The 22236-nt window shown below is 39.7% G+C and overlaps 1 protein-coding gene across 5 annotated transcripts in view; it reads right to left on the reverse strand.

The window, feature by feature from the left end:
* LOC131045280 (trafficking protein particle complex II-specific subunit 120 homolog) overlaps window positions 1–22236 on the reverse strand; it is a 207232-nt gene that overhangs the window by 89155 nt on the left and 95841 nt on the right. For all 5 annotated transcript variants that reach the window (XM_057978835.2, XM_057978834.2, XM_057978836.2 and 2 more), the window contains exon 6: window positions 5839–5898. In XM_057978835.2, coding sequence (XP_057834818.1) covers window positions 5839–5898 — 60 coding nt within the window. The remainder of the gene's footprint in view (window positions 1–5838; window positions 5899–22236) is intronic.

Consider the following 22236-nt stretch of genomic DNA (forward strand, 5'->3'; position numbering starts at 1 on the left):
GGGCGCATCATACTCATGCAAAGCCATCAATGGTGTCATCTGGATGGACATGTGGTAAGTAGTATTATAACAATACTCACATAGATGCAACCACTTTACCCATGCCCGTTGTTGTCCGTCTATATAATACCTTCCACCCATTTGTTTACATTCTCTATCTGTCCATCAGTTTGTGGATGGTATCTCATACTAGGGGTGAGCTCGATACCACTGAGTCTAAACAGCTCCTACCAAAAATTACACATGAATCTGTTGTCCCTGTCACTGACTATAGTCCGAGGCAGCCCATGAGTCTAAAAACCTCTCGGAAGAAAAGATCTGCCACCTGTACTACTAAATAAGTAGCTGAGATCGGAAAGAAGTGAACAAACTTCGTAAGTTGATCAACAACCACATAAATACAATCACTATCATGGATTCTAGGCAAACCAATAATGAAATGCATCGATATGCATTCCCACTTCCTGTCAGGAGTGGGTAGTGGTTGAAGAAGCCCTGCTGGATAAGTATGTTCCTGCTTGTTCTGCTGACGAATTGGACACTCTCTAACATACTGAAGAACATCGGACTTGAGCCCTTTCCAAGTGAACCATTCCCTGATCTGTCTATATGTCTTATAATAACCCAGATGTCCTGCCATGGGAGAATCATGCAAGGCTCTCAAAATCCTGCTCTTCATCTCTGATCCTGGTACAAGAAAATCCTCCCTTTGTAAATGATAAGATCATTCACAATGGAGTACATGCTATCCTGCACTGTACCATCCATAATGCTAGAGGCCCATGAGTCCTTAGCATATTCTGTTGAAATCAAATGTCTCCAATCCTCAGTAATCTCAATCATAGCACTCAAATGTGGCCTGCGAGACAATGCATCAGCAACAACATTATTTTTCCCTTTGACATAGGTGATGTCAAAGTCATACGCCTACAAATTACTAACCTACTTCTGTTGGCGGTCATTCAAATCACGCTGCCCAAGAAAGTGTCTCAAGCTATTGTGGTATGTTTTGATGCTGAATTTAGAGCCCACCAAGTACTGCCTAAACTTGGCCAATGCGTGCATAATGGCCAACATCTCCTTGTCATATATGCTATAAGTCCGCTCATGCCCTCTCAATTTCCGGCTCTCAAAAGCAATAGGGTGCTTATCCTGCATGAGAACTGCACCAATGTCCTCTCCTGATGCATCACACTGAAGCTTGAATGGTCTAGAAAAATATGGTACAGACAACGCTGGACATGCGATCATCAATTGTTTGAACTTCTCAAAACACTGTTGTGCCTAATCAGTCCAAACGAAAGCCCCCTTCTTCGTCAAGTCTGTCAATGGTGTTGCCTGCTGAGAAAAACCCTTGACAAAATGCCTGTAGAAACCACATAATCCCATAAATCCTCTAAGTTGTGTAAGGTTCTCAGGAGTAGGCCATTATATAATGGCTCGGACCTTATCTGGCCAAAGTATAATAACTCTGTCAATCCCAAAGCACACTTGGACTCCTTAGCATACAAGGACTCCCATTCTAAAATACTCAATACCTCATCCAAATGTGCTAAGTGCTCCTGCCATGTCCTGCTATAAACCAAAATATCATCAAAGAATACAAGGACATATTTCCTCAACTGGCATTGGAAAACCCTATTCATAGTGGATTGGAAAGTAGCCGGCACATTGGTCAAACCAAAAGGCATAACCAAGAATTCAAAGTGTCCACAATGGCATCGAAAAGGTGTCTTTTCTATATCTTGCTCCCTTACCCAAATCTGATGATGTCCTAATCTCAGATCAATCTTCGAGAAGTAGCAAGCTCCATGTACCTCATCAATCAGCAAATCAATGCGTGGAATAGGGTATCGGTTCTTGATGGTTCTCTTATTCAAAGCCCTGTAATCTATGCACATTCGTAGAGTACCATCTTTTTTCTTAACCAACACCATTGATGAAGCAAAAGGAGACTTACTTGGACGTATGTGGCCCATGCCCAACAACTCCTTGATAGTCTTCTCAATTTTGTTCTTCATCTTCTTTGGATGCCTATAAGGCGTAATCATGACGGGTTTGGCACCCTCCTCAAGCTCAATGATATTCTCAATACCCTTATCAGGAGGTCTACCTGTTTGACTAGCACTAAACACCTTGGGATGTTTAGTCAATAAGCTTTGTATATCAGGTGCATACTCAACCTTTTGCTGCTCTGACCGTGTAGGCATTATTCTACATGTTGCTGCCCACTCTAGCTGATCATGGCAAATTAATCTCTCCATCCTCCTAAAAGAGATCATCTGCAAGCTCGTGTCCGTTATTGCTTTGAGTACATGCTTCCTTCCATTTGCTTCGAACCGCAACTCCATATGTTTTACATTAAGTGTGAGCTCCTCAATAGCATGAATCCAAGTCATTCCAAGTACTACATCCATATCTCCCATATTGACTACATAGAAATCAGCCTTGAATTCACAGTCACTCAAACGTATAGGGAGATCAGTAATCATCTTGTTACAAGTGACAGCAAAACCATCAGCTACTCTAACTCTAACTCCCTCAAAATCCTGTGTCTGAATCCCACATCTTGCCACCAACTTCTCATCAATGAAGATATGAGTTGCTCCTATATCAAAGAGAGTGATGACTCCCTACCCTGCTATGACTCCCCGCATTCGAAAAGAACCCTGACGATGCAAGGAAGTAATGCACATGGTAGTCCTCTTACCTTCTAACACTTTTGAAGCTTTTTCTGATTCAATATCCTCGTGATCAATGTACTCATACACCCATTCCATCTGCTTTGCCTTGGCCTTGGGTCTCATGGGAAACTCATGCTCAGGTGTATAGGGTGCCTTACACCAAAAACAAAGTTTTTTCCTCCTCCAATCATTCAAACTTTCTTGATTTTTGCCCATTGGAAATTTGTTTTTGAAATCTGATTTCTCATGTTTCTTGTGAGGAAATGTGTTATCTTTGTTGGAAGAGAATTTGGATGGGAACTTACTTCTAGGTGCTACATGCTCCATACTGCATGCTTTCTTCATGGCTTCCAACAATGTGCGTGGGTCAAATGCCTTAACCCAACCTCTCAAAGGCTCCAATAATCCCTCCATGAATAATATAACCAGCCTCCTTTCTGAATTGCTAAGCACCATTTCCGCAAGCCTCTGGAATTCTCCAATATAAGTCTCCAAACTACCAGCCTGTTTCAGCTGTGGCAGTTCTCTAAAGTACATCTGCGGATCCTTACGATCAAACCGCACTATCAACCTGTCCGTGAATTCAACATAGGTAGTGATGGGATTATGACCGAGTGTGATTAATCCATGATACCACCACTCATGAGCAGCACCCTCCAAATGTAATGTGACGAACCTGATTCTTCTTCAGGCATCGATCTTAATGACAAGTAGTTATCCAACTTTTGTACCCATGCTCTTTTTGTACATTTGTCGCTCCCATCAAAATAAGGCATGGTAATCTTCCCAAGAGTATGTTGATAATCAGTTTGTGCTGGAGTGTGGTAGTCATTCCTCCGACCATTTCTCCTACTCCTCTGGGTCATGAACTGATCAAAAGATCACATATCTCTCTGAAGACAATGGACGGCCATGAACATTACAAATTATCTGAAAGTACATAAGTGATGCCAAGAACCTGATTTTGGAATCACCTAGCTTAGTGTTTGAAGAAGCAAGCAATATCATGCAATTTGATGCCTTCAACTGAAATATCCCCTGCAGTGTATTGACTGATATACAAGGAATATTTGCTAATACTGACTGTCCAATCTGTGTGTTATGAGGTTTTATGTTTTGCGTGTTATGCTGATATGTTGTCTCGGAAATTTTCAGATTGTTGTAGAGGTTAACAGCCATATATTTCTCATGATTGCACAACTATAAATGACTCCTAGTGATAGAATGACTGCCTAGGATGGTTATGCAACTAGTTCTAAAGCCATTACATTCATTTAGACATTAAAACATAGACCTTCATCTAGCTGCCATTACATCAAACACTTGCCATGAAATCTTCAGACATACATACTATTGGAATGCAACCTGGTTTCTCCTTATTTCAAAGATAATGATCAAATAGCATCATACAATATCTCCACTAATAACCAAGCACTTAGCATACATTATTCAGCAAGTCTGAAGACAATGGACAGCCATGAACATTACAAATTATCTGAAAGTACGTAAGTGATGCCAAGAACCTGATTTTGGAATCGCCTAGCTTAGTGTTTGAAGAAGCAAGCAATATCATGCAATTTGATGCCTTCAAACTGCCAAATCAACCTTATTCCAAAAATCGCCCCTGCTGCAATATAGGTGGTCTGATAATAATTGATGAGCAGCAGCTAGCACACAATCTCTTCACCAAAATTAATCGCCTTATCTCCTTGAATGAAACGCTGTTCTTTTGGGTGCAATTTGGTGCCAAAATAGTAATCAATGAGCAATCTTGTTGGGAAATGCAGTCTGATACATTTTGTTTCAGACTTGTCTTATCGCTGAAATCACCATGACAATGAAGCAATACTTGAGTAAGCTCAATATGGAAGACCAAATTGTCTCCCACTCTCAGCTGCAACCCCTCGGAAAATCTTTCACTCCCTCAGTTATGCTATCGATGGGAGTTTTCGATCCCAAAGATGATGATCTGCAGAAACCCTTGGCTCCACAAGTCTACACAAGAAAAGATATCCAAAACAACTGATGAACAACATTGAACCAACCTCCTCTATTTATTCTTTTTTCGCATCCAATCAATTGATTCCTTCTTAAAGATTCGCTTCTTATCCCTTTTGTTACACTTTATTATTTTATTACGCATATTAATTTAATTGCACTTTTAAAATATTATTACATTATAATTAAAGTGCACACGTCTCACAATACATATAATCTCCTTATTTCGCCATAAAATCAATCTTTTAATTATTTAATTAACTTAATATTATTAATTAAAATAATTAATTAAGCTATCCATGAAAAATGATAGTAATTTGGACAACTTAAAATTAAATTAATTAATTTATTCCTCTCCAAAAATGGGGACATTACAGTATGCTTCTCTACATGGCATTTCACTTCTCTAGATAATTGTTTAATATTATCTAGATTCTAACGATTTAGATTGTTGTATCCCCATATCTCCTTGGATCCAAATAATGTGAATCCAAAATTAGATGGGTACTTTGGAGTGGTCCAGACAATATTAAATCTGTAGAGAAATGTCTGTATCTAAGATGCAAAGAGATCTTTCTAAGCTCACAAGGGGCTGTATGTCATGAACACTAGCAAACCAAGTAGTAGGAAGATGGAATTCTATTTGTCTTATGCAAGTTCCACAAAAACATTGTAAAGCATCTCCATGGATTTTATGGGGTGCGGGAAGGGTTGATTATGTGAAAGGAGGAGCATGACTTTCTGTTTCTCTCAGTTAGAAGGTTTAGCACAATGTGCATTCTTAATTAATGTTGAAAAACGGATACTAGAAAGAGAGAGTACATGACTCATTACATGCTGCGAAATCTATTTAAGTGAGACTAAACAATGTAAATATGTATGCTGAGACAAAAAAAAATTCAAACTTACAAACCATTGTAGCTAATTACATTGCCCAAAATTAAAAAGGTTAACGAAAATTTTACTTATGTATGGAAACACCCAAAGAGATTAGGGTTTAATAGCAGAATCTCTAGCCAGTTGTGCTGCATATCAGCCAACCTAACTGTCTCTATTTTAAAAAGTTGTAAATGCAAATCTATTATATTTTAGTTAAAAAATGTAAAAGGGGGCAAAAAGATGAATACAACCAAACTTGTGGACTAAAAGCACCTACCTGCAGAGAAAGCGTGCCAGTTTTAAGGTGGCTTCGAGTTCAAAATTGATTGTTGATACCCTGCGAATATAAGAAATCAGAAAATAAACAATGATTACTTAAAGTAGCCTGAAAACATATCATGACTTCAAGAGATATTATGATTGTACCAATCAGAAAAATCAAGTTATAATAGATTGAAAAGTAATAAAATGTTGCTATCATAATTCCCCCAAAGCAAACCAGCACATCACATCACTTACCTCAAATGATATCTTTTTGCTTCACTTGAATTTTTATTACTGGAACAATTTTTAGCGATTATCAAACCAAAGTCAATTCTCATGCCTTTTAATAAGCACATTGCTGATCTGATTAGAAACAAGAGCATACATACATGATTCATACAAGTTCAACTAACAGACATCATGATTCTATGACATTCCAAATATGTCCAGAAAGCATGTGATCCTTCTGTCGAACCTCTTCCCATACTGAACTCTTTGATGCAAGAGCATCATATTTCAAATGTCAGTGTTTTTTTAATCAACCCCAAGTACCTGATTAGGGGTTTGATTGCTTAATTTGTGAAGTTTGGTCTGCATGGGCCTGAGGTAAGTAGTTACGGATGTTTTAAGCATTTGCAGAGCATGAAAAAATTAGATTTGTGTTGTTTTTGAGAGGAAAGAAATCAAGTTTTTGTTTGCAGGTATGCTGGCAGGCTGTTACTAGTGTTCTAGACATCAAGTTTTGCAAAAGAAGTAAATTTTGAAGTTAGTTGTTCAATTTTCTTGTTGCTGAAGTTGTTAAGGGTCTATACAGACCTAATGCATGTGATTAGAGGTCGTGACAGTGAATACTAACTCAGAAAACAATTGTTTCAACTTGCTGCCCTCTCAAAACCCTGCCTAGGATTTTAAGGAAGAAATCTGAGTTTTGGGATAATTATGCCTACCCAATTGATAAAACTTGAACTGTACATCTGTGGCAACCTACTTCAATTGTTCAAAGAGTTCTTTACCATTTTGGAACATGTGAGGGGAAAATTTCAAAAAACACAGTTTTGGCAACCTAGAGGACTAATTAGGACTGATTTTTGTCCATTTTTAAGGGTTTACATTTCAGATTGGAGGCTGCCATTTTAAGAGTTGTATCTCCATAAAGGGTATTTGAAAGTGTGTTTAGAATCTTTAGATTCCCAAAAACCTCCATAAAAGTTGCAGTTCCATCCGATTTGTCCTAAAATAGGGCTACTATGAAGAGACAATTTGACAAACAAGTCACTGATTATTATACTTTTGCTGCGAACTCCTTTCCCTCTACTTCACTCTTGCACCTGCAAATCTGATACTCTGGAGAATAGTAGAATACATTAAAAAATTCACTATTAATCCCAAGTAATCATAACTCGCCACATTTGCCATGCCATATCCTAAGTTTTTTGAAAATTCACTCTGATTTCTTTACATTTATCTATTTCTGGCTCATTTTTGCTGTTGAGACCAAAAAAAAACAGAGCAAGGACAGGCTGTAGAATTTTTTTAATTTAAGGTTAGTGTTAGGGTATTTTCAATTTCATCTAAGTTTTACTTTGAATCAATTACAAAAAAAAGTTAAATCTTAAAACATGAAAAGGTTTATTCTTTTCATATATACCCTAATAAGAATTTAGGTAAAACACACAGTGCCATGCCTAACAAAGTGGACCATGCTTCATGATTTAACAATATATTACTGTAAGCGTCAGCCATTTGATTTGTTAGATAAACACTCTTCGGTGAAAGTAAAATTAGTTTTTTTAAAGTCCTATTTAATTTTATATATTAACATTTTCATAATGTATAACATTTATTTTCATCTATATGCATCATATTTGACAAGAAATAACAAATTAAAAAGTCATAATGTATAACACCTATTTTTGTCTATATGCATCATATTTGACACGAAATAACAAATTTATTTTTTTTATCCTTTTTCACAAACTGTACATTGCTTTCTAGTTTGAGTTTTTGCCAAGTTTTTCCAATTTTAAACCCAGGTAAACAAATTCCATTTATACATTTATGATGTCATGTCACACTGTAAATGGAAAGCAACAATGCAATGAAGCAAACTAGAAGCATGAAACAACTTGTCACAATGAGATAGTCTAGTTTGAGTTCGAATTCAATTCAATGACTGTATAATCCTAAAAATATTTGGAATGCATTATTTGATCAAATGTCATTAAATTCAACAACAAACATATGCAAAATTTATCATAAAAATATGGAATAAATATAAAACACTCCAGATAATGGGCTTAGAAATACTGTGATACTCTAAACATGCAATTGTTTGGAAAACGCCCACCTTGGAGTTTATCAAGCATAATTTTCACAATAAAACTAAGGGGAATCCAGGACCTGCCAGTAAAGGTGGTGCATTCTCCTTTAGCCAGAAACATTTACATTCATGCTATAGATGTTGTGGTCAACACTAATAATCTAACTGAAACAATGGCTACCTACAAGGCCTTTCAAATGCAATTTATAAGGATTCAAAGAATTTAAAAGTAAATGGGGGAATCGCAAATCATCATCAATGTCATGAAGGGTGAGAAGATTGTGGCATGGTGTCCACGGGCCATTGTCAATAGAACTTGTTGGCTGGCTGACAATTTGGACTCTATCTGTTTTCTTGCATGTTTGACAGTCTGGAAACAAACTAGCTGATCTAACAGGTAATAAAGGATTGGGTCTCAACAAATGGGAATCTTTACAAAGGAAACTACAAACCCTGATACGTTGTATGGTATTACTGTCTACTTATAATATCTATATAGTAAACTGGAGAAACCTGTGACTCCATGTGAGGAAGGTGCTGCATTTGTTGCAGTCCCTTGTGCTCCAATGTCAATTTTCTTGTTAGAAATGATTCAGGAGGAATGGCTGTAAGAGATGGATCTGCATGGGAAGATAATAGGAGAGCTGGTGGACATAAATTCAGTGATGTAGTCTAGTGACCCACCCCGGATCACTGAATCAAATCCGATTTGGGTCTGATTTTTTTATTCTTTTTTTCTGATTTTCCAGTTTTTTTTGTGTTTGAAAGGGTTATTTTGTTTTCTGAAAAAAAAAATCCATTTTTTTGCTTGTGCTTGAAATGCAATTGAGACAATGTTGACGTGTCTGAAATCGCATTGCTGCAAACTCCATACAGCCAATGCAGAATAGAATAGCCAACTGATTATCCTACTCTCTCTTGAGACAAGGAAGTCTCTAATGCTGTTTTCTAAGTTTGATCAAAGGAGACTACCTCAAGGTTTCTTTTGTCAGGTCTTGACTGCGGGATTTTTCAATGGCTTGATGTGTTTATGCTGGAAACACAAGGGGGACTTACGTTGAACTGGCAATTTATAGATAAGTTCCCTTGAACTTTTACGATCTTTCTATTAGATGATTTCGGTTAATTTGATACTGTTTCAATAAGACTGCAGATTTTCTGAATAAAAAAGGGGGAAAAAGGAGGGAAGGATAGAGAGAGGGAGATAGAGACATGCAATGTAAATTCTAAGTAAGATAGCAAATTCAGTCAAGCAGACAGACACCTCCAGGAAACTAGATTAAACATCACCAGCTACTTAAGCACAATGTTTGCATAAATCCAGTGCAATCTTCAAAGGAGAAACTAGATTTTCATATTATCAAGTACGATATTAGAACTTCTGTATTCATAGTATGTATTTGATAACCGAACTAAGCATGAAAAGGTCCAGATTAACCATGCGGAAAGAAAGGCAATCAGTCGTTCCCTAATGGTGTGGACTGCAAGGATTCTATCAGATGCTTGATTGAAAAATGCTATGTAAAATAAATAGACATAACTAAAAGATTTCTAAATTAAGTGAAGAAGGAGACCATGCACTCACAAGGAAACTTAAAAACAATCTTAATTCTTTGCATTAATTCTTGTAAATTTCTCCAGAGCTTTTGCAACAATCCAAGAACTTCTTACAAAAAGAGGGAAAACCAGTCCCTTAAATAGACTTCAAAAAGGATGAATGGCCTAGATTTAATCTAAACAAGTCGCCCAGATTCATCCATAAAGCATGGCTGCCCATACCCATAAATGGGAGGCAAATATCAACAACCACCCAAAAATGGGCAATAACTACCCAAAAAAGGATAATTACAGCAATTTGAAATAATCAAAAAGGTGCATCAAATAAAGCTTTACATTTGTTGACCAAAAGTCAACTGTCACCTTTTTGTGCAAAAGTACACTTTTAAGATTTAGAGGGAAAAAAGCACTTTTGAGAAATTACTTTCTCTATTTCGGTCTCACGCTCCTTTTTCTAGAAATTGATCCTCGCCATGCAGGTATTCTCGCCATAAATCACAACCTGTTGCCCGTTCCTCGCGAACGTATTCTTGGAACTTGATGCACAACTAGAAGAGCAGACTGAATGGGGGCATGGGAGGATGGCGAATTTTGTATTGCATGCCTTCGAGATACTAGTCCACGTGTTTTAAACCGTCCTTCCAGCTGGAGCGATTACGCTCAAAGCATAATATGTCAGAATGGAACTGACCAGCAAAACTCAAGTCCTTAGTGGAATAGGAAATCTTATCCGTCCCCAATCTTTCTTCCCAGTCTGGCTAGATTGCATCATCGGACAAGTCGTTTATCCATCCTGAAACCATTGATCGGAGGATGGTCTTACCTAGTTCTCGCATGTTTCCCAGAATCACTTCACATGCGTCACTTTCTTTATCAATAATTTCTTTGGTGTCGTTTTTCATGGTGATGGTCCAGTACCACTCCTTAAGAACACTGATGCTATGAGGATCTAGGATGGTGGACAATGTGGGAATTTGTGCATGTGTCCAGAAAAGGGCCCTCATGAGGGGAAGGGTAGTGGCTGCCACTTCATGCATGTGAAGGGATTCCTTCTTTACCTCCAATAACTTGACTAGAGTGAGCTCTCGATGGAGGGCCATTTCTTTTACTTCCTTAAGGATCTGCTCTCCCTTTTTCTTGATGTCTTGCATCCATTCCTTGACGGCCTTTGCGGTGTCCCGTACTCCTTCAAATTCAGTTGTGGTCCTTTGTGCCAATGCTGTCGGGGGAATATGGGATTCGAAGGGATTGTGCAATGGCCTTAGGAGTTGATCGATGTATCCTTCGGCTTGCTCAGCACAAGCCCGATACATGTTCTTTTCAGCTGTGATCTCTTCGAGCTGCCTGAGTATATTCTGCACTGAATCCTTAAATTCTTCTTTTTCTTGCTCTTTGGTAGCTCGTCCGATGGGGACAGTTGTGATGCTATAATCTACCAGTGTTATCTGATCTGCTGGCTTGTCTACGAGCAAGGTGGCAATATGAAGAGTGCGGTTCCTTTGTTCGTCTTTGGTCACTCTAGAATATTCCCTGGGCTTTTTCTTCCCCTTAGCTTTTGCTTGATCTATACGCGAGAAGATATCCTCTAGATCAATGGGTGGTTTGGTGGCGGCCTTGCATAGGGCTCTGGCAATCAGCCACTCTTGAGGCACTGTTTGGGTTGATGATAAGGTCAAGTCAGCATTTTGTTCTCTGACGTTCTCAGTTGACTCACCATAGATTCGCAGTTGTCCTACCACCGGAGGAGTGAAAGAGGTGTGAAGCCCTTTGCTTGCAGCTGAATTCTCCCCTATTTCGTTGAACAACTGCCTGACATCTTCATGTGAAGGTCGTTCTTCAGCTCTTTCGAGCTCATGAGTCTCGTCTACCCTTTGTTCTCCTTCGACGGTGGAGTCATCTTTGGTTGTATTATGGAGCAGCAACTCGTGACGGCTCTGTTGAGTAAGTTCGTGCACTTTGACCCCCTGGGTGGATGGAATCTCTCCTTCTATTTGGTTACCCAGTTCGGTCAATTCGAGGGCTCTTAGCTCAATGTCTAGCACATCGGGCGCAAGAGGATCATTGGTTTCAAATGCATCGATGTCGCTCTGGGAAGGTGGAGCAGGTATACAATCCAATTCTACAGATCGTCGGACGAACTGGGATCTTTTGAAGATGAAGTGACCTCTGGCCTGTTTATAGGAATCTTTTCCCTTCTTGTTCTTTTGGACGTCCGAGTCCCTCTGCAAGCCTTAGCCTTCTTCCTTTTCTCTGGTTTCTCAGTTCCCTCCCGGGGTGCACTAGATGTTCCTTCATCTTCTGAAGACTGAGAATCGAGGCTGCCCATTAAATGGTAAGTGAACTGGACTCCCTCATGGATTAGCCTTTCGATCTGCTGATGTAACCACTGATCTGTGTACCTTGCTGGGGCTGCCATGACTGGCTCGAAATCTGTGATTGGGTCCTAGGACCAATCAACGCCTGGCAAGAGATGGCTTACTGCTTCAAATTCTCTGACCTGGAGGCAATTCCCCGAGTCTGTGAGCTGATCTGGGACCCGACGATATTCAAAGAGTCGCATCTGCTGCACACTCAGTCTATAATATTCCCGTCGCCTGACCTCGTAGTCATCAGAGCAATTCTTCCAATAGTCTTCAACTGACTCCTTTGCTCTGTACCTTCGACCATAGGCTCTTTTTGCCAGATTATCATGATCGAAGTATTTTCTTGGAAAATGGTCCTGTAGGCCATAAAAGGCCAGCTCTGCAAGGGACTCCTCTGCTAAGGTGGGGGTCTTTAAGTGGACATCATGGTTGCCTATGATCATAGGAAATGTGAATCCAGCCTGCTTACTTTCTCGGAGTAAGATGCCAGCCGGGCGTGATTGCCTTGCAACCTTGTTGTGACCATTTCACACATCGCCCCATTGCAAATGGGGACCACTGCTTTTTTGCTTTTTAGGGTTTGTTTTCTAGGTCTTTTAGGGTTTTGTCCGTTAGCCTTTGCATTTTGAGTGTCGCCAAGGGGATCACATGGATAGCAAGTCCGGCTTGAGTGATGTCCTGATCCTGAAATTTGGCTAAGTCTGGAATGTCCTGATCCTGAAATTTGGCAAAGTCTGGAATGTCCTGATCCTGAAATTTGACAAAGTCTGGAAACTAAAAAACCTCCAAAAACTAGATTTTGCAATATAGCTCCTGGAGGTCTGAAACCACTCTCAAACATCCTGAAAGTATATATGGAATATAACTTAGAGTATAAGACTTATACTTAAATGTTATATTCCATTAAATTATCCTATCAGAGAGTTCAAAAAAGTCGGATTTCGCTCCTAACCCTCTCAGGAGGTCCAAAGCGAATCTCGCCCCTGACCCTTCCGGAGGGTCCAAGGCGAAAATCAACCTAGGACTCCAAGGCGAAAATCAACCTAGGACTCATTCCTGGTCTTATTCGACCAAATTTTGATTTGCAAAGCATTTTGTTTGGACTTTGGAATTGATTGAACACCTTGAAGAAAATGATGAATTTTGGCCAAGATTAGAAATTTCGCTCCTGACCCTTGCTGACGATCCAGAGCGAAATTCATTGTAGACATTAGATGCCAACACGCTTGAATTTGAAACCTTGTTCCTGGCCTTGAAAATGATCTTACCTTGCCCTGTGAAGTGGTTTGAAACTAAAAAAATTGAGCAATTTAGCCTAGATTGTAAATTTCGCTCCTGACCCTTGCTGAGGGTCCAGGGCGAAAATGTTGTTCAAGTTTATTTCTTGCTAATTTTGGCTAACTTGTTTTGTGCAAGGTTTCCCGGAGAGAAGATTGGACGTTACTGGATGCATTTGAAAGTTTCAAAGTTTGAAAAATGGGGAATTTTGGGCAACAAAGAGAAAATCGCTCCTGACCCTCTCTGAAGGTCCAGAGTGAAATTCTCAAAAGTACATTTTTCTTGCAAAGTCAAAGCAATTTTTATGGTTGGAATGGATGCGTAGAGGTATGTTTTACCCATTGAAGAAAATTTGGAGGGCCAACAAGAGGTAGATAAGCTTGAAATTGAAAAATCGCTCCTGACCCTCTCTGAGGGTTCAGGGCAAAATTCTTCATGAAGGTCATTTTTAGCATTGTTGTGATCAAGATGAGGTATTAAAGGCAAGATGAGCGGTGGAATGAGCATGATGAAGCCCCCAAACTCGTTTAAAGATCAAGAGATGATGTTTTATACCTTAGAAGCGATTGGGAGTCTAAAGAATAAGGAAATATACCAAGAAGCAAAAAGGGTGCTCCTGACCCTCACTGAAGGTCCAGAGCGATTTTCTTGAAAGACACATTATTTTATCACTTGTTGGGCTTAAAGATTTATTCGTAGCATGAAAAAGGAAAGTTCTTCCTTATCAAGGTGATTTCAAAGGGAAAGGTGACAGAAAATAGCTTAAATTTGCAAAAGCGCTCCTGACCCTCACTGAAGGTCCGGAGCTAAATTCTAAAAGTACAATTTTCTTGCAAGCACAAAACAAGTTTTGTGATTAAAATAAATGGAAGAGGGTGTGTTCCATCCATTGAAGATAATTTGGAGAAACAACAAGGCATGGACAAGCTTAAATTTGCAAAAGCGCTCCTGACCCTCACTGAAGGCCCAGAGCGATTTTTGCAAAAAACTACAACTTTTCTTCAAAATTGTGCTAAGGCAAGGATGAGATAAGGCAAAAGGACCCCAAGAAACTTGATGACTATTATACTGCCTTTGAAAATTGAGGATTTTAGTCACAAAATAAAAAATCGCTCCTGACCTTTGCTAAGGGTCCAGGGCGAGAAACTTCAAAATCATACTTTTTCCTCAAAATTTGATAAAACCAAGTTTGTTAGTCAGTGAGAAGACCTAGTTGGAATGTCTTGAAGAGGTTTTGGACGTTGAAAATTGCTAATCTTGAGCAAAAATTGAAAAATCGCTTCTGGCCTTCACCAAGGGCCCAGGGCAAAATTTGTGATATCCTTCATTTTCTACATTGCTTGAGCGTTGAAATTCTTAACGAATTCACCAAATTTGCTAATTTTGAGCCCTTCGGAGATTTTGAATCAAATTCACATTAAATTAAGGCATTTTGAATTTAATAAATTAATTTTTAAGCCTTCAAATTAATAAAAAATTCCCTTGGAGGCATCTAAAATTAATTTTGGAATTAAAAAAATTAAAAGTTGAGCGCACAAGGCATTATTTTGCCTTTATTTGACAAGTCGGCCTACTCCTTTTGAGGTTTTATTTATTATTTCACCTTTTATTTGCTAGGTCGGCCTCGTGGGTAAGTGGAAGGTGAGCCCTCTATATATTGGAGGAGTGTTGCTTCACATTTCAAATCATTCAATCATTCCTTTAAGTGCGAAATTGGAGAGCAAATTGGAGGTTCAAAATATAGCTTGTTTGGAGCGAATTTCTACTAAGTGTTGAAGACTAGGGAGGGCGAAATTCTTTTGAAGACTAATGGAGGCGTAATTCATCCAAAGGAGGACTATAAACTAAGGCTTGTCCATCAAAATCCGATCTTCTCTCATCATTTTTTTCAAGGTTTTGTAGTTAAGCACTCAAAGGAGGAGGTATGAAGAATCATTTTTGAAGTTCTTATTCAAGACTTATTGTGATCCCATTACAATTTTGTAAAGTCTAGGTCTTGAAGATCCAAATTCCATTCATTATTAATTTGAAAATGTGTAATTCTTGATTTATCATGACTTTTTTCAAATTAATATCTTAAGTTTTACCTTTGAAGGTCTTAAATTTCATGCTTTAAGGTTTGATGCTCAAAAGACTAACTTTAATATTTTGTGTAGGCATCAAATGGAGATCCCGGAGTTGGAAAATCAAGCCAGATCAAGGACCGTCTCCTCCAAGAAGATCAAGCAAGGACAAGGGCGACCTCCTCCAGTCTAGCATCGACAAGGCTGGCTTTCTTCGATCAAACATCAACAAGGGCGACCTCTTCCAATCCAGCATTACAAGGCGAGGTACATCATCATCCTGCACATCAGAGACAAAAGAAGTCAGAGCAAAGGGTTCGTTGAAGAAGCAGATAGTTCCAGATGAATTAATTAAAGCCAGCTTCTCAACAACATCAAGTTGAATATCTACCAAGTTACAAGTGTCAGACGAGGTGGCATCCTAGTCATCACTTATCCAGTCAGTGTGGTCCACCTCAGCATGTCCAGATTCAATGTACCTAACTCATGGAAGGTGGCACAAACTTCGATGTACCTACCCCAGCTATCCATTGGTCGAATTTTCCAGAGAGGACATGTGTCCAATTAATACAATTTTATCATTGGTCAAGCATTAAATGTTATGTAATGGTTGTAACAAACCCTAATCAGGGTTTTCATTGTTGAATCTTGGCCATTGATCTCAAATTCATCTGAGCCATCGAATTGTATTGTGGACACTATATAAGCCCCGGCTCTTCATTTTGTAAAGGCAGTTGGGAGCAGTTAATAGAAGATAGTTAGAGAGGAGTTAGGAATAGAAGGTAGTTAGAAGGTGATTAGCTAGTTGATAGAATAGCAATTAGAGTAGAGTAGAGAGAGAAGGCAAAGATTGTTGCCAAGGTGTTGTTGTAAAAGACTTGTAAAACTTCATTGAAGAAATGGTGAAATTTATGGGTCGATTCAACAATTTGCATGGTCTCTATACTTCTCATATTTCATTTCATGTTATTAGATGAGAGGAAGAAATGTGCTTGATTGATGGTGAAATTCGTATATCCATACTACTAGCAGTTTGTTGATTGCAGACTTGCCTTGTGTAGTCAACTGGAATCATTCAGCTTAAGCTTAACTTCAGTTGTCGCTTCTTCATTGATATGCATCAGCCTAATGGTGTCTATGCCTGTAGTGATGATTTGAACATCATAAAGCTTTGCTTCGAGGATCGCACTAACCTTGTGGAGATGGTCCTGGGATGTCAAAACAAGACTTAGTTAGAATTTCATCAAAGATCAATCATTGCTCCTACATTCCTTAGTATTAGGATTAGATTCTTTCCTCACCCTCATCTTTTTTCCTTTTTTCAAATCTAAGCCAGTAAAATCTTGTGTTCCAACAATATTCAAAGCAAATCAGACGTTCAGTCATCAAGTGTAAGTCCCCTTGTGATTCCAGCAAAATCACATCATACCACAGAGAGCTTATCCACACGTAGAGATCCTACAACGAAGAACCTTGAAGTCACCCCGATTGATCCTTTTTCGCGATATCTTCAACATTCAGAGGCTTTACTCAAGAGAGGATAAGGTACCCTTGGGTATTTTATTCTGTGTTCGCATGTGCGTAAAAAACACGTCAACAAACCTCCATAAGAATTACTTTGTCGGTTGGATACCGTGGAAGTCGGAGGGGAGCACCATCAAAGCCAGCTATTCAGATGTAGGAAAACCTTGGGAACTGAATGAACCAAGCTCCATACCTCTGCACTAAAGTAGTAGCTTGCTCTGAGAGCCTTATTTGTAACCCTCCCTGCATTAGCCTGACCAGGCGCATTGTGAAGGCGTCATTGACGCGTTCATACTGACCAACTGCATAAGCCAGGCTATTCTTTTCCCTCTGAGCTATAACTTGGTAGTGCAGCTGCGGGTAACAATCATAGACTTTCACCTGACCGGGCCCATTCCCGATTTCACCTTTCATTATCAATCCTGGCAGCAGCTTGTTCTTGGCGAACATATAGACCAAATAAGAGGTCATGGTGAAGTACTTCTTCGTTTCGAGCTCAATCAGCTGTGTGTGGATGTTATCGCTTATGATCTGGGCCCAGTCAAACTTAGACTTTCTGGCGAAGACCTGCTCTGTAAAATAGAACATCCACTCTTTAGAGTAGTTGGACTTAGGAAGTCCCATGACTCGGCTGAGTAAGGTGACCATATCCCCATGTTCATTATGAAAATCACTCTTAGGGGTCTTTTTCACAATTTTGGCGCTTGAAGGCCTTTTCTCCTTGAACCATTCTTCGTTGATCAGTGCCTTGCATCGGGCCGGATTCATATCATATGCCCCTTGTGCTTCATCTATGGTTTTAGCTGTGGGATTGTTTGGAAAGGGGATGTCAAATGCATCACCAATGGCCTCAGGGAAGAAGTCGGCGATGGTCATATTTTCGAGGAGCACTAGTCTGGAATTCGGTTCATAATGTCAGGCAGCCTCCACTACTAATTCATAGTTTTGTATCGCTGGAGGAAATCCCGCCGCTTGGGCGATGCCACTTTCCACCATCTGCCTAGGCCTGCCATATGCGTTGGGTGAGAAGACCCGATTTCTGAAGTTCTGAATATCGATATGGCCAAGGTCGGTATCACCAATGTTGTCCCAGACGCTCTGAACCTTCGACTCCCTCAATCCTCCCCTCTGATATTGATACTTCATCCTTTCAACCTTACGCGGGATATCTGATTTGGATGCTCGTGAGGTCTTCGCTATAGCGGGCGTTTTTTATGATTCCACCACCGATTTAGGCATTTATCCTGAACAGTCAGACGCGGATTACGAGGTGATACAAGAAAAGTGATGCGGGTTAGATAGCAAAATGCTCCAGCATGCCGAGATTAATTTAAAATTTAGATTGCACATGGAGCGACGTTTCTAGCTAAAAGGGCTTGATCAATTTTAACCACAGCATTCATGAACATTTTTGATTGCGCATTTATACTTAACATTTCTTGGATTTTAGACCAATTCTCAACAGAGACAAAGCATGAAAATTTTCCTAAGTTTGAAAAGACATGCAATTTCTGGCTAAACCTTAGGAGTGAATTCTAAATTTCGAGTGCTTTGAACAACGTTTTATGAAAGAGATGCAGATTTCAAGAATTCAAGCATTTTGATCAAATTTCACGCATTTGTCTATTCGATTTAAGCATTTTTCAAATGATCATATGCGACAAAGCGTACTTACCTGATGGGAGCGGATGGCGAGAGATTACCCGACCTTGCCGCGTGAAATGAACGGACGATCCTGCAAAGTTTTGAATTCCAACGGTTATCTCTTTGGTTTAAATTTTCACGATTGTTGGACAAAAGAGAATTTATCATTTTTAAATGGTTTTGCCCTGGGTAATTGGCAATCTGAATTTAAATGATCGGGAGGAATTAATGCAGCGTTTTACCTTCTTATTTTCGGACCTTGGAGAGTTTGCAAATTTTAAGCTACGTTTTCTTCTTTGCAAGTTTCGCAAATTTCGCGTTTTACATTTCGTGATTTGCAAGCTTCTGGCGAATTTCGGAGGTCACCGCCTTGGCAAAAAAACTTCAGACCTAACACTTCCTTTTTTGCAAACTTCGGAGCATTCAACACCTTTGGCGATTCTGGGGATTTCTAGAGTTTTCGGGCCTTAAGGCATACCTCGCGATTTTTCAGAACTTCGGACCTAAACGCCTATATTCGCATATTTTCGCCCCTTCGAACTTTGGAGCTTTGACACCTCCTGCGGTTTGGAAAGTTCACAATTCTACCCTGTTGGGGATTTGGGAGCTATGAAGTGTATTTCACGAACTTTAAACAAACTTCGGAGCTCGACGCCCATGGGAAACTTCGGACTTTGGATGCTATATTCGCAGCTTTTACGTTAGATGTTTTCGCTATCTAAAGGAAGGGGTTTTGGCGATTTGGAGAAAACTTCGGACCATTACGCCCTTTGCAACTTTCAGACCTCAAACGCGCCTTTCTCGTTTCGCACCAACTTCGGACTTAAACGACGATTTGGCAAGTTTGCACCAACTTCAGACCTAGAAGGTGATTTGGCAAGTTCGCACCAACTTCGGACCTAAAAGGTGATTTGGCAAGTTCGACATGTTTGAAATTTCGGGGCTAGGGTCCAAAAATGGGCATCTAAATCGAACTTCGGACCTAGAGGAGGCTTTTACAACTTTTGACGCCTTTTTAAACTTTCAATTTCGCCCCATGGTCCGAAAATGGGCATTTTGAGTGATTTTCAGACCATGGCCCACTTTTGCATGATTTTGCACCTTTACTTTTCACGTTAGGGTCCGAAAATAAGAACTTAAGTGATTTTCGGGGCTTTTAGCACTTTTGGTGAATTTCAGACCTCGAATGCGTCCTTTTTTAAATTTTACGCACTCTCCATTTGCCCCCCAGGGTCCGAAAAAAGAAGACTTAAAGCATTTTTCGGACCTGAACTATCCGTTGGCAAATTTCGGAGCTCTCAGCACCTTTTGCGACGCATCATATTTTGAAATTTCGGAGCGAAGGTTCGAATTTGGGTTTTAAAGTGAATTTCGAACCTGGAGAAGGTTTTTGCAACTTTTCACACTTTTCAAATTTTGCCCCTGGGGTCCAAAAATGAAGACTTAAGTGATTTTCGGAGCTTGAAGGTCTTTTGCAAGACTTCACCTTTTTCGCAGTCTCCAGTTTTCGCTCCAAGGTCCGAATTTGAGCAATTCAAGTGAATTTCAGACCAAAAAATAGATTTTGAATTTCAAAATTTTCGCCCTAGGGTCCGAGATTCGGCCCCCTGGGCGATTTTAGCAACCTTTTAAACCTAGTGAAATTTTAACCTGTGGCCTCTGGGTCCGAAATTCGGTTCATAGGGCGATTTTGGGAACTTAAGCAAAATTTCAGACTCCATTTTCGCCAGGTCCTACAAATTTGGATTTCGGGTGTTTCAGAATTCTAAGGCATTTTGGCCAGGTGATTCGATCGTTCATCAGCAGGCGAAAATCACCCCTCATTCAAATCCCATGAACATTCGCGGGGATAAACCTTATGCAGTCTACTTCGTAGCTTTGTGCAAAAAAAAACGGCGACTTTGGTCTTCATGCGACCTTTAGGCGCACTGCTCTTGCTTGGCGAGCCTCGCCAATTCCTACTACCTTATGCCTATCCAGGGCGATTTTAAAAACTTCGAACAAACTCTCGGCACTCACACCCGAGGGCTAGACCAGCCGGGAGGATTCATCGGCTCATTTCTTTGATATCATCACTTTACGGACCAGTTGCGGACTCGCTCAAAAAGACGCGAGAAACTTTGCGCGAAACACAGCAAGGCGAAGACGAGAAGCTCAAAAAAAATAGGAAGGGGGACCTGTTGACGTGTGTTTTGTACACAGCCTAACACAGAATAAAATACCTAAAGGCATCTTATCCTCTCTTGAGAAAATAGTCTCTAACTGCTGAAGATTCGCATAAAGGATCAGTTAGGTAGACTCCAAGGTTCTTTGATGTAGGGTCTCTACGTGTGGACAAGCTCCAGTGGTATGATGTGATTTGCTGGAATCACAAGGGGACTTACATTGAACTTCCGATCTGCTTTGCTGGACACAGGCTCTTACTAACTTAGATTTGGAAAAAATGGAAAAAGGATAAGGGCGAAGCGAGGATCTAATCCTAATACCAAGAATGTAGGAGCAATGATTGATCTTTGACAAAACTCTAACTAGATCTTGTTTTGACATCAATGGAACATCTACACAAGACTAGTGCGATCTTCTAAGGGAGCTTTATGATGTTCAAATCATCACCGCAGGCATAGATACCATCCAAGTTGATGCATATCAATGAAGAGGCGACAAATTGAAATTGAGCTTAAGCTGAATGATTCCAGTTGACTACGCAAGGCAAGTCTGCAATCAACAAACTGCTAGTAGTATGGATGTACGAATTCCACCATCAATCAATCACATTTCCTCCATTCATCTAATTATCTACCATCTAAGATTGAAGACTTCAACAAGAAACCATGCAAATTGCAAGAAAACGACATATTTCACCATTACTTCAATGAAAATGGAGTTTGTTTACAATCAATGGTAACAATTTCTTGCCTTGTCCTCCTATTCTACTCTAATTGCTATTCTATCAACTATATTCTAACTCTTCCAACTATTTACAACTCTCTCTAATCATCTAAAATTAACCCTTACAAAATGAAATGCCTGGGCTTATATAGTGCCCACAATACAATTTGATGGCTTAGATCAATTCAAGATCAATGGCCAAGATTTTACAATGAAAACCCTAATTAGGGTTTGTTACAACCATTACATAACATTTAATGCTTGACCAATGATAAAATTGTATTGCTTGGACACATGTCCCTTCTAGAAAAATCGACCAATGGACCGCCAGGGTAGGTACATCGGAGTTTGTGCCACCTTCCATGAGTTAAGTACATTGAATCTGGTCATGCTGAGGTGGAACACACTGACTGGAGAAATGATGACTAGGACGCCACCTCATCTGACACTTGTAACTTGGTAGGTATTCATCTTGATGTTGTTGAGAAACTTGCTTTAATTAATTCCTCTGGATCTATTTTGCTTCTTCAACGAGCCCTTGTTCTAACTCCTTGCGTCCTTGATGTGCAGGAAGATGATGTACCTCGCCTTGGAACGCTGGATTGCCCTTGATGATGTTAGTCCAAAGAAGGTCGTCCATGTCCTGGCTTGATCGTCCTGGCGAAGACCGTCCTTGATCCGGCTTGATTTTCCTTGAAGAGACCTCCATTTGATGCCTACACAACATTTCAAAATTAGTAACATGATTTTGCAATACATAACATAAATTAGAG

This window comes from Cryptomeria japonica, chromosome 9 (genome assembly GCF_030272615.1).
Source record: "Cryptomeria japonica chromosome 9, Sugi_1.0, whole genome shotgun sequence".
Lineage (NCBI taxonomy): Eukaryota > Viridiplantae > Streptophyta > Pinopsida > Cupressales > Cupressaceae > Cryptomeria > Cryptomeria japonica.